Genomic DNA, 11,468 nt, shown 5'->3' on the forward strand with positions numbered 1-11,468 from the left:
GTCCTAAGACAAGCCGCCCCTTGCACCTGCTGTGGTCCCCAACCTTTTTGGTACCAGGGACCAGTTTCATGGAAGACAATTTTTCCATGGACCCAGGGGTCAGGGGATACTTTCTGGACAATTCAAGCACATTCCATGTATCGTGCACTTTATTTATATTATTATTACGTTGTAATACATAATGAAATAATTATACAATTCATCATCATGTAGAATCAGTGGGAGCCCCGAGCTTGTTTTCCTGCACTAGACAGTCCATTCTGGGGGTGATGGGAGAGAGTGACAGATCATCAGGCACTAGATTCTCTTGTTTTTTGTTTGTTTTTTGTTTTTGTTTTTTTTTTTGAGATGGAGTCTCACTCCATTGCCCAGGCTGGAGTGCAGTGGCGTGATCTCGGCTCACTGCAATCTCCGCCTCCTGGGTTCAAGCGATTCTCCTGCCTCAGCCTCTCGAGTAGCTGGGATTACAGGCACGCACCACCACACCCGGCTAATGTTTGTATTTTTAGTAGAGATGGGGTTTCACCATGTTGGTCAGGCTGGTCTCGAACTCCTGACTTCATGATCTGCCTGCCTCGGCCTCCCAAAGTGCTGGGATTACAGGTGTGAGCCACCGCACCCAGCCTAGATTCTCATAAGGAGTGTGCAACCTAGATCCCTTGCATGTGCCGTTCACAATACAGTTCCCGCTCCTATGAGAATTTTTTTTTTTTTTTGAGACAGAATCTCACTCTGTTGCCCAGGCTACAGGCTCACACCACCACACCCGACTAATTTTTTGTATTTTTAGTAGAGACGGAGTTTTACCATGTTGGCCAGACTAGTCTCAAACTCCTGACCTCAGGAGATCCTCCCGCCTTGGCCTCCCAAGTGCTGACATGACAGGCATGAGTCACCGTGCCGGGCCCCTGCTCCTTTGATAATCTAATGCTGCCACTCATATGACAGGAGGTGGAGCTCAGGCAGTCATGTGAGCAATGGGGAGTGGCTGTAAATACAGATGAAGCTTCACTCACCTGCCTGCGCTCACCTTCTGCTTTGCAGCCCGGATTCTAAAAGGTCACAGACTAGTACCAGTCTGTGGCCCAGGAGTTGGGGATCCCTGCTCTAGGGCCATGAGGGGCGTCTGCACCATCAGAGGCAGCCCAAAAAACCCTCTTCTAACTTGCACATGCATGAACATAGAGCCTGTGCAAGTGACCGAGCATGCATGCACAAGCCCAAACTGAAAACTGCATGTGAGGCCGGGCGCGGTGGCTCACACCTATAATCCCAGCACTTTGGGAGGCCAAGGCGGGTGGATCACCTGAGGTCAGGAGTTTAAGACCAGCCATGGTCAACATGGCAAAACCCCCTGTCTGCTAAAAATACAAAAATTAGCCAGGTGTGGTAGTGCACACCTGTAGTCCCAGCTACTCGGTAGGCTGAGGCCCGAGAATCGCTTGAACCCGGGAGACAGAGGTTGCAGTGAGCCAAGTTTATGCCACTGCACTCCAGCCTGGGCGACAGAGCAAGACTCTGTCTCAAAAAAAAAGGAAGAAAAAAAAATCAACTGCATGCGCACACTGCAAGCACACAAAAACCTAAATTTGCACACCTGCTGAGAGTACTGCCATGCTCAGCACCCATCAGACCCACGCATATAAGCCTAAACATGATCTGCATACTGCTTGCACGCATACGCATGAAGCCACCCATGCAGTTATGATCAAAACGGAAATGTGTGAGACACCATGCACCCCACAGTGGCAGCACCAAATAGTAGAGGCAGGGGGTGCTCTAGCCACCCCTAACCCGTGTCCCTCAACCCCTTCCAAGTCATCCCACATAGAAATTCAGGCCGGGTGCAGTGGCTCACGCCTGTAATCCCAGCACTTTGGGAGGCAGAGTCGGGCGGATCCCTTGAGGTCAGGAGTTCGAGATCAGCCTGGCTAACGTGGTGAAACCCTGTCTGTACTAAAAATACAAAAATTAGCTGGGCATGGTGGCACGTGCCTGTAATCCCAGCTATTTGGGAGGCTGAGGGAGGAGAATCGTTTGAACCTGGGAGGCGGAGGTTGCAGTGAGCTGCGATCGTGCCACTGCACTCCAGCCTGGGTGACAGAGTGAGACTCTGTCTCAAAAAAAAAAAAAGAAAAGAAAGAAAAGGAAGAAAGAAAAAGAAAGAAAGAAAAGGAAGGAAGAAAGGAAGGAAGAAAGGAAGGAAGAAAAGAAAAGAAAGAAAAGAAAGATAAAACCAGTCTGTGCAAAAACGATCTGAGATGCAAATGTAGCTCCAACAAATCTAACCAGGCTGGCTTTCTTTGTCCTCTCCCCCTTGCCACCCACTCCTCTCATATTGGGAGGTCTGGACCCCTTTCTGTGGCTTGCGCACCCTTCCTTGTCCTGGAAGGGCCCCCTTGCATGTTCTTTCAAGCCCCCCTGGATGCCTGGGGCAGCAGCCAGGTGGGTAAGACCTGCTGAAGCCCCAGTACCCTGTCTTCTCCACTAGGCTCAGCCTCGATGCCTCAGCTGTGGATGAGGAACCCTGTCTCCCCCGAACACTGGCCAGCCTTGCTTTGAACCTGCCAGGAGGAGGGCTGAAGACCTGGACTCAAGGGTGTCTCTCTGGGGGCGGGACCCCCGCAGAGAGCCCAGGCAAGGTGGGTATAACCTGCAGCCACCCCTGACAATAGCACACTTTTGGGTCTAGAAAGCAGTGCTATAGGTAGGAAGGAGAGACTTGCCAGGGCTGGTGGCGCTTACCCACCATGGCGGGGTGGAGGCTGCTTATCTGTGGTGTGGCCCGTGCCTCAGTTGTCTCTGGGTCATAGGATTCCAGCCTAGGCCTGAAGGGATTTCCCTGGGTAAGCATCTGGGGCAGGCCATGCATGGCCATGACTCCAACCCAAGGGCTGGAGACAAGGGGATGCGGGATGTCTTATCTTGCAGTTTCAGCCAGGCTTGGAGGATCTTTGCCTGGAGTGTAGCCCTACAGCCGGAAGGCAGCTGTGTCTGTGGTTGGGGTATGCAGCTACAGCTAAGGAGAATTTGTGTCTGACCTGAGATCCCAGCTCACACCTGAGGAATGCATGCTTGGAGCTGTGGCTAGTGGCTGAGACATCTTTGGCTGTGATCACAAAGGACCCTGGGGGAAATTCCTGGCCATTGTTGGAAGCTGTGGCTCTGATACCTGGGGCTCCAGCTCAGAGCTGGAGGCTCCTCGGCCAGGACTACAGCCCTGTGGCTGGGGAGGGGGTGGCTGAACCCATGTCTTATGGTCGGGGGGAGTGGCTGGAGGCTGAGGCTTGGATGAGTGTGTCACCCCATTTCTGTGGAGGTGGCCCTGGCTGTGGGTTGGGCCCCTCAATCCAGGGAACCTGCCCGCAGTCCAGGCTGCCTTCCCAGCTTAGTGAGATGTTTAATCCCCTGCAGGAATGTGACAGCCCCAAGAAAAGAGGGAGGTCAAGGTCCGTTCCTGTGTCCTTCTATGAGATCCGCTCTCCGGAAATCTCTCCGGGTTTGGAAGTGCCCACTCCACCTGTTCAAGGTAGCCAGCCTGGGAGTGTCCTTCATTCAAACCGAGTCAGGGAAAGAGGAGCCTGGCCAACATGGTGAAACCCTGTTGGGGTTTCATCCTTCATCCTGGAGGGTCCCCTTGATGGGGCTCCAGATGGGCCCCAGGGAAGGGAAGGGAGCTGGCTTAGGGTCCCCTGGGCAGGGACTGAGCAGAACACTGGGGGAAGCCAGAAAGGGGAAGGGACCTCCAGCATCTGTCCCTCCTCCTCTCCTTGCAGCTCTTGAGCCAGTGTGAGATTGCCCCATTGCAATGAGCTTGTCCCCAAGATTCTCTCTTCTCTCTATGACTCTTTTTTTTTTTGAGATAGAGTCTTGCTCTGTCGCCCAGGCTGCAGTGCAGTGGTGCAATCTCAGTTCACTGCAACCTCTGCCTCCCGGGTTCATGCCCTTCTCCTGCCTCAGCCTCCCAAGTAGCTGGGACTACAAGCACCCGCTACCATGCCCAGCTAATTTTTGTATTTTTAGTAGACACAGGGTTTCGCCGTGTTGGCCAGGCTGGTCTCAAAGTCCTGGCCTCCAGTGATCGCCCACCTCAACCTCCCAAAGTTCTGAGATTACAGGCATGAACCACCGCGCCTGACATTCTGACTATTTCTTTATCTCTTTCTTTATCTCTGAATTTTTATCCTGAGATCTTGCACCTCTCTGGCATCAGACAAACCTGGAGTCTAAACACATAACAAGTCTCTGAGCCTCTGTGGCTTCCTCTATTAGAAGAGGTGCAGCAGCTCACACCTGGAATCCCAGCACTTTGGGAGGCTGAGGCAGGTGAATAACTTGAGCCCAGGAGTTCGAGGCCAGCCTGGGTAACATGGCGAAACCTTGTCTCTACTAAAAATACAAAAAACAATTAGCCAGGCATGATGGTGTGCACCTGTAGTCCCAGCTACTTTGGAGGCTGAGATGGGAGGATTGCTTAAACCCAGGAGGTCAAGGCTGCAGTGAGTTCTGATGGCAGGACTGCACTCCACTCTGGGTGACAGAGTGAAACCGTCTCAAAAAAAAAAAAAAAAAAAAGGCCTGGTGCGGTGGCTCACGCCTGTAATCCTAGCACTTTGGGAGGCCGAGGCAGGTGGATCACCTGAGGTCCAGAGTTCGAGACCACCCTGGCCAACATGGTGAAACCCCGTCTCTACTAAAAATATAAAAATGCAAGAATTAGTCGGGCATGGTGGTGTGTGCCTGTAATCCCAGCTACTCGGGAGGCTGAGACAGGAGACTTGCTTGAACCCAGGAGGCGGAGGTTGCAGTGAGCTGAGATTGAGCCATTGCACTCCAGCCAGGGTGACAGAGCGAGACTGTGTCTAAGGAAAAAAAGGGGAGGGGGGACAATAAGCGTATCTCCTTCAGGCCACTTGGAGAGTCTGCTGATCTCACACACGTAAAGCACTTAGTAGGTTGTAAGCACTCACGAGACGCTGGGGACACCTGCGTTTGTCCCTGGCTCTCTGTCCTCTTCTCGTCTCTGTTGCCTGAGAGTACAGGCCCTGTCTGCATGGCCTCCAGTTCTGCAGGGGCCCAGGGTGGCATCCGGGAGGGCTCTGCTGGGCTGGAGCTCCTGACAACTGTGCTTCCTGGGATGGGGGGCTTCTTCCAGGCCTGGAACCTCCAGTGCTGGAGTGCATGGAAAAAGACCATGTGGAACCAGATCACGTGTGAGTTTCTGCCTCGTGGTGGGGGAGGGACCCCCAGGGAACAGGCCACAAAGTCAGGGCTGCGGGAGGAGGGCTGCCAGGGTGCAGTGTTGCTGGCCATAAGTGACCAGGGCCAGACACCATCCCACTAGTCCCCCCATAACCTCATCTTCTTTCTGCCACCATCCTTCTCCTGGCGGGAGGGACCCAGGCCCCTCAGAAAGGTTCTAAATGTAGCCTTGGGAGACAATTGTGGCTTTTTTTTTTTTTTTTTTTTTTTTTTGTGAGATAGGGTCTCACTCTGTCACCCAGGCTGGAGTACAGTGGCGTGATCTCAGCTCACTGCAGCCTCTGCCCCCTGGGTTCAAGTGATTCTCCTGCCTCAGCCTCCAGAGTAACTGGGACTACAGGCGCCCGCCACCACGCCCGGCTAATTTTTGTATTTCTAGTACAGACGGGGTTTCACCATGTTGGCCAGGCTGGTCTCGAACCCCTGACCTCAGGTGATCCGCCCACCTCGGCCTCCCAAAGTACTGGGATTACAGGCGTGAGCCACTGTGCCTGGCTGACTGTGGCTTTGAGTAGGGTCTGCATCAGGACCTGAGGCCTGCCTGGGCAACCCCAGCTTGTCTAGGGGAGAGTGTCTGTAACCTGGAGCTACCATGGGCTGTTCTAATCCCACCTCCACCCCCACAGGCTGATTGTCCAGCAGGTGCTTCAAGAACTTCGACAGTACCATGGGTAAGTGGGAATCGGGACAGGCTTGAGGGGAGCAAAGTGGGAGACAAAAGCAGGAAGCATGCAGGGGTGTGCACAGGTGTGGGAGACAGGGGTAGAGAAGACTGGGTGAGGGCTGGGTACAGTGGCTCACGCCTGTAATCCCAGCACTTTGGGAAGCTGAGGCGGGCGGATCACCTGAGGTCAGGAGTTCGAGACCAGCCTGGCCAACATGGCGAAACCTCGTCTCTACTCAAAATACAAAAATTAGCCAGGCGTGGTGGCATGCACCTGTAATCCCAGCTACTCAGGAGGCTGAGGCAGGAGAATTGATTGAACCCAGGAGTTGGAGGTTGCAGTGAGCTGAGACTGCACCATTGTACTCCAGCCTGGGCGACACAGTGAAACTCTGTCTCAAAAAAATAGAAAAAAGACAAGGCTGGGTTCAAGTGAAGAAAAATGGGGCAGAAGAGGAGGGAGGAGGATAGAAGACAAGAGTTGGAGAGGAGCAGGCTGCCACTGGCATAGGGGTTCCTTGGAGCAAACAGGTGAAGGTGCCTCCTGCCTAAGACACTGCCATCTGTTACAAAATCTTCCTGTAGCTGGATGTGGTGGCTCATACCACTGTAATCCCAACACTTTGGGAGGCCAAGGTGAGAGGATCATTTGGAGGCCAGGAGTTTGAGACCAGCTTGGGAAAGATAGTGAGACCCTGTCTCTACAAAAAGCATTTAAAAATTTGCTGGGCGAGGTGGCTCATGCCTATGATCCCAGCAATTTGGGAGGCTGAGGTGGGAGGATTGTTTGAGCCCAGGAGTTTGAGACCAGCCTGGGCAACAGAGTGAGACTCTGTCTGTATAATTTTTTTTTTTATTAGCTGGGCGTGGTGGCACATACCTGTAGTCCCCAGCTACTCTGGGGGGTGTGGGGGTGTTGACGCAGGAGAATGGCTGAGTCCAGGCAGTGAAGGCTGCCATGAGCCATGATTATGCCACTGCACACCAGCCTGAGCAACAGAGCAAAACCCTGTTTAAAAAAAAAAAAATGGTGGGCTGGGCGCAGTGGCTCACACCTGTAATCCCAGCACTTTGGGAGGCCAAGGCGGGCGGATCACGAGGTCAGGAGATTGAGACCATCCTGACTAACATGGTGAAACCCCATCTCTACTAAAAAATACAAAAAATTAGCTGGGCGTGGTGGCGGGCGCCTGTAGTCCCAGCTACTCAGGAGGCTGAGGCAGGAGAATGGCGTGAACCCAGGAGGCAGAGCTTGCAGTGAGCCGAGATCGCACCACCACACTCCAGCCTGGGTGACAGAGCGAGACTCCATCTCAAAAAAAAAATTATGTAAGATTTAAGTACTTGGTTAAAAAAAAATTAAAAATTAGCCAGGCATGGTGGCACATGCCTATAGTCCCAGCTACTCGGGAGACTGAGGCGGGAGGATTGCTCAAGCCCCGGAGGTCGAGGCTGCAGTGAGCTGTGATTGTACCACTGCACTCCAGCCTGGGCAACAGAGGGAGACCCCATCTCTATTAAAAAAGAAAAAAAAAATCTTCCTGCTACACTGATTTTGTTTAGCCAAGACACATTACTGCCCTCTGCTGGAAAACCTGTCATAATGTCTCATATACAAGCCCAGAGTGTCAAGGACGGGTGGGCTCTTAGACGGGGTACCTGGTGCGTGCCTGTACTCGGTAGCACTGGGGTAGGTGAGTGGGAGAAGAGGCTGCCGACCCAGGTATCTGTCCCCTCTGATCCTGCAGGGCCCGGCAGAGGGCTTGCATGTCAGCCAGCCCCGAAGGAGCCCACTCGAACCTGACCTGGTTTGAATTCCTGTCGGAGTAAGTACACAGATCTGCTTCTGGGGAGGGCAGCCTTGGATTCGAACAAGTGTTTACAGATGGTCCTTTGGGCCAGACCCCCCATGCTGGGGGCAGGAGCTGGAGCCCCCATCAGGGCAATGGTGGGAGCTGGCAGGAAAGGGAGGGGTGAGGCTCCCGTATACCCTGAGAGGACAGAGGAAGACTTCCTGGAGGAGGTGACGATGTAAGCAGGGTTCTGACGGAAGAGTAGGAGTTTGCCAATACGTGCAGATGAGGATGAAGGAAAGAAAAAGAAACTAGAAGGTTTAGGGAATGACATCGGAGTGGGGCTGGGAGGAGGGAAGCTGGGAGAAATCAGCAGAGACCAGACCACCTCAACTACACGAAGGATCTCAGGCTTTATCCGAAACAGCAGTGGGGTTTGGGTGCGGTGGCTCACGCCTATAATCCCAGCACTTTGGGAGGCCGAGGAGGGTGGATCATCTGAGGTCAGGAGTTCAAGACCAGCCTGGCCAACATGGTGAAACCCAATCTCTACTAAAAATACAAAAATTAGCCAGATGTGGTGGCGGGTGCCTGTAATCCCAGCTACTCACGAGGCTGAGGCAGGACAATCACTTGAACCCAGGAGGCGGAGGTTGCAGTGAGCCAAGATCGCGCTCTTGCACTCCAGCCTGGGCAACAGAGTGAAACTCCGTCTCAAAAATAAATAAAAAATAAATAAACAAATAAATAAATAAATAAATAAATAAATAAAAATAAAAAGAGCAGTGGGGCCTTCGAGCATTATCAGTTCTGGTGATAGGATGGGGACAGGATGAGGACCACAGACAGGGCTGGAGGTCCCTGAATCCCTCTCTCTCCTTCCTTTCCTCCCTCCCTCTCTCACTCACTCATTCATTCAAGAAACATTTATGGATATTTACAGAGTTCCAGAAGCCACTCGGACTGGGATCTGGGGGCACAGACTGGAGGAATGGCGTCTCCGCCCAGGAAATAGACCCTACCAGAGCAGGAATCATGTCTGCCTTATATGTCACTGACCTAATATTTATTAAATGAGGGTGTGCCTGAAATCCAGGAAACCATGCCAGTGACCTGGGGATGGAGTTTGGGGTGGGGGAGGAGATAGAAGAATGAGCAGGATTTAAAGAATTAGGGCCGGGCGTGGTGGCTCATGCCTGTAACCCCAGCATTTTGGGAAGCTGAGGTGGACGGATCACCTGAGCCTGGGCAACACGGTGAAACCCCGCCTCTACTAAAAATACAAAACAATTAGCTGGGCACAGTGGCACACACCTGTGGTCCCAGCTACTCGGGAGGCTGAGGCATGAGAATCGCTTGAACCTGGAGGCAGAGGCTGCAGTGAGCCGAGATTGTACCACTGCACTCCAGCCTGGGTGACAGAGTGAGACTCTGTCTCAAAAAAAAATAACAAAATAACTAACTAACTAACTAACTAAAGGCCAATTAGATACCGGGTGGGGGTGGGGGGCGTGAATTAGAGGGAGAAATCACAAGTGAACAGAGCTGAAATTCCCAGCCCAGGCATTGAGGGACCTCAAACCTGAGATCACATTGCATTTCCCTCTGTAAACCCAGTCCCCAAAGCTCTTGCAAACATTCATTCATGTCTGCTGAGTGAATAAGTAAGACAGGGAAGGAGGGAGGGAAGGAGGAAGTCAAGGGCCAGGGAAGGGGTAAGGCAGGACCAGGAGGCCACAGGGAGACAGGTTGCAGGTGGATTCCTGAAGCAACCCACAAGGCTGCCTCAGAATGGCCCCTGGCCCCCTCTAGTGGACCTTCCCTCTCGTCCCCCAGGAGCGAGGACGGTGCTGGCAAGAACGAGAAGAGTGACAAGAGTACCAGTGTGAAGCGCAGGCTGAGCTGCCTCCGCAGTCGAGTGACCAGGCAGAAGGAGAAGGTAAGGGGAGCTGAGCCACGGGGGCCCTCCTCTGCCTTCCCCACCTTGGCATGCTGCCCTTAGCCCGGGAGCCCTGTGATTGGGACTGGTGGTGGGCTGGGTACACAGTATATAAGAGGGCCAGCGCCTGCAGAGGGCATCCTGCGACCCACCTCTGTCCCATCCAGGGGAAGAGCCCAGCACATCTAAAGGACAAGGGCCAGGATGCACGAGAGAGGCGGGAGTGTGTCAATGGGCACCAGCTGTTGCAAGGGACCTTCTCCGGCCCCTCCAGCTGCCCCCTGTGTGGAAAACCCTTCTTGAGCTCAGGTAAGTCTGGTGGCCCAATCCATCCTCCTGGAGGGCAGCCACTTTCTCTTCTTCACGTCCTTTCAATCATACTCCTGGGGTCTCTTTTGATGTGTGCATCCTCGTTCTGTTTTGCCCTCTCCTCGGCGGCTCCCTGGAGAGAACCAGGGATCGGTCCCTGGGCACAGGGACCCTTGGGCTAACTCGGGACTGGCAACAGTCCCTTTAAGTCTCAGCTTTTGCGATTGTGGGAATCCTCCTGCAGCATCTGGACTTGAGCCGTGTATGAGTTTGCTAGGGCTGTCATGACAAAGTACCACGCACCAGGTGGCTTAACCATCAGAGATACATTCCCTTGCAGTTCTGGAGGCTTAAAGTCTGAGATCAAGGGCTAAGCTTCATATGAAGGTGCCAGGAAATGATCCATTCCAGGCATCTCTCCTGGCTTCATCCCTTAGCCTCACATGGCCCTGTCTGTGTCCCAGTTTCCCCTTTCTATAAGGATACCAGCCATATTGGATTAGGGGCCCACCACACTCCAGTGTGGCCTCAGCTTAGCTTATTTACATCCACAAAGACTCTATTTTCAAATAAGGTCGCATCCTAAAGGACAGAAGTGGGGGAGTAGGATTGCAACAAATGAATTTGATGGGTGGGGGGAGGGGCATACAATTTTATCCATAGCAGGTCGTTTTCTGCTTCCCGGGGCACTTGGTGGTTGTGGGGTGGTGAGGGAAAGTGTCTCTACTCGAGAAAAAGTACCGGATTCAAGAGACTCCCAGAAAGAGATGGCTCTGGTCATTGCCGGGATTTAGAACTTTGTCTTTTTGCAAATAAGCTCCATGTTGGAGGGAATGAAGACGAGGAGGTGGTGGCAACTGCGTGTTAGAAAAGATGCGTGCGCCGTTTGTAACCAAGAATCCAAACTGCAGTCTGTGGCTGGCAGAACTCAGGCTAGTTCACAGTTTCTGGACCTTAGCACTGTCAACATTTGGGGCCAGGTAATTCTTTGTTCTAAGGGGCTATCCTGTGCATTGTAGGATATTTAGTAGCATCCCTGGCCTTCACCCTCTAAATGCTGGTAGTAACCACCTCCTGCCTCCAGTTGCAACAACCAAAAATGTCTCCAGACATGGCCAAAAGTCTCCTGGGGGGCAGAATTGCCTCCAGACAGGAATCAATGGGTGAATGAGATGGGCAAACAGATCCTAGATGGGCTTAGACCATGCAGTGAGAGAACATCTCCACCCCCGGGGCAAGTGCCTCTGAGCAACCTGCCTTGCAGGTTTTGCATTTGTTGGCTTTACCTGCTTCAGGCGTGGGAATTTTCCTTCTTTCTCATTTTCCTCCCTTTCTGCAGTGCCATTGCTGGCCATGGGGCTGGGGGTGGCTGTTGGTGGCTAGTGGTGTCAACGATGTCCCTCTTTGAGCTCCCTCTGTTAGGCAATCCCCATCCAGCTCTGTGACCCATGAGCTGTCCTCAGCAGAGGCTGGCATGAGCTTTTTGCAAAATCTTTTTTTT

At 52.9% G+C, this 11,468-nt stretch overlaps 1 protein-coding gene across 10 annotated transcripts in view; it reads left to right on the forward strand.

Annotated features, from left to right (window-relative positions):
• Nucleotides 1-11,468, forward strand: part of ARHGEF18 (Rho/Rac guanine nucleotide exchange factor 18) — a 131,491-nt gene that overhangs the window by 22,882 nt on the left and 97,141 nt on the right. For all 10 annotated transcript variants that reach the window (XR_010153521.1, XM_063800474.1, XM_063800470.1 and 7 more), the window contains 7 exons: nt 2,492-2,642; nt 3,415-3,529; nt 5,156-5,213; nt 5,889-5,933; nt 7,675-7,752; nt 9,556-9,658; nt 9,826-9,967. Coding sequence is in view for 8 of the 10 variants with exons in the window: in XM_063800474.1 (XP_063656544.1) it covers nt 2,492-2,642; nt 3,415-3,529; nt 5,156-5,213; nt 5,889-5,933; nt 7,675-7,752; nt 9,556-9,658; nt 9,826-9,967 (692 nt within the window). In the remaining 2 variants the exon portion in view is untranslated. The remainder of the gene's footprint in view (nt 1-2,491; nt 2,643-3,414; nt 3,530-5,155; nt 5,214-5,888; nt 5,934-7,674; nt 7,753-9,555; nt 9,659-9,825; nt 9,968-11,468) is intronic.

The sequence above is a fragment of the Pan troglodytes genome, chromosome 20 (assembly GCF_028858775.2).
Source record: "Pan troglodytes isolate AG18354 chromosome 20, NHGRI_mPanTro3-v2.0_pri, whole genome shotgun sequence".
Taxonomy (NCBI): domain Eukaryota; kingdom Metazoa; phylum Chordata; class Mammalia; order Primates; family Hominidae; genus Pan; species Pan troglodytes.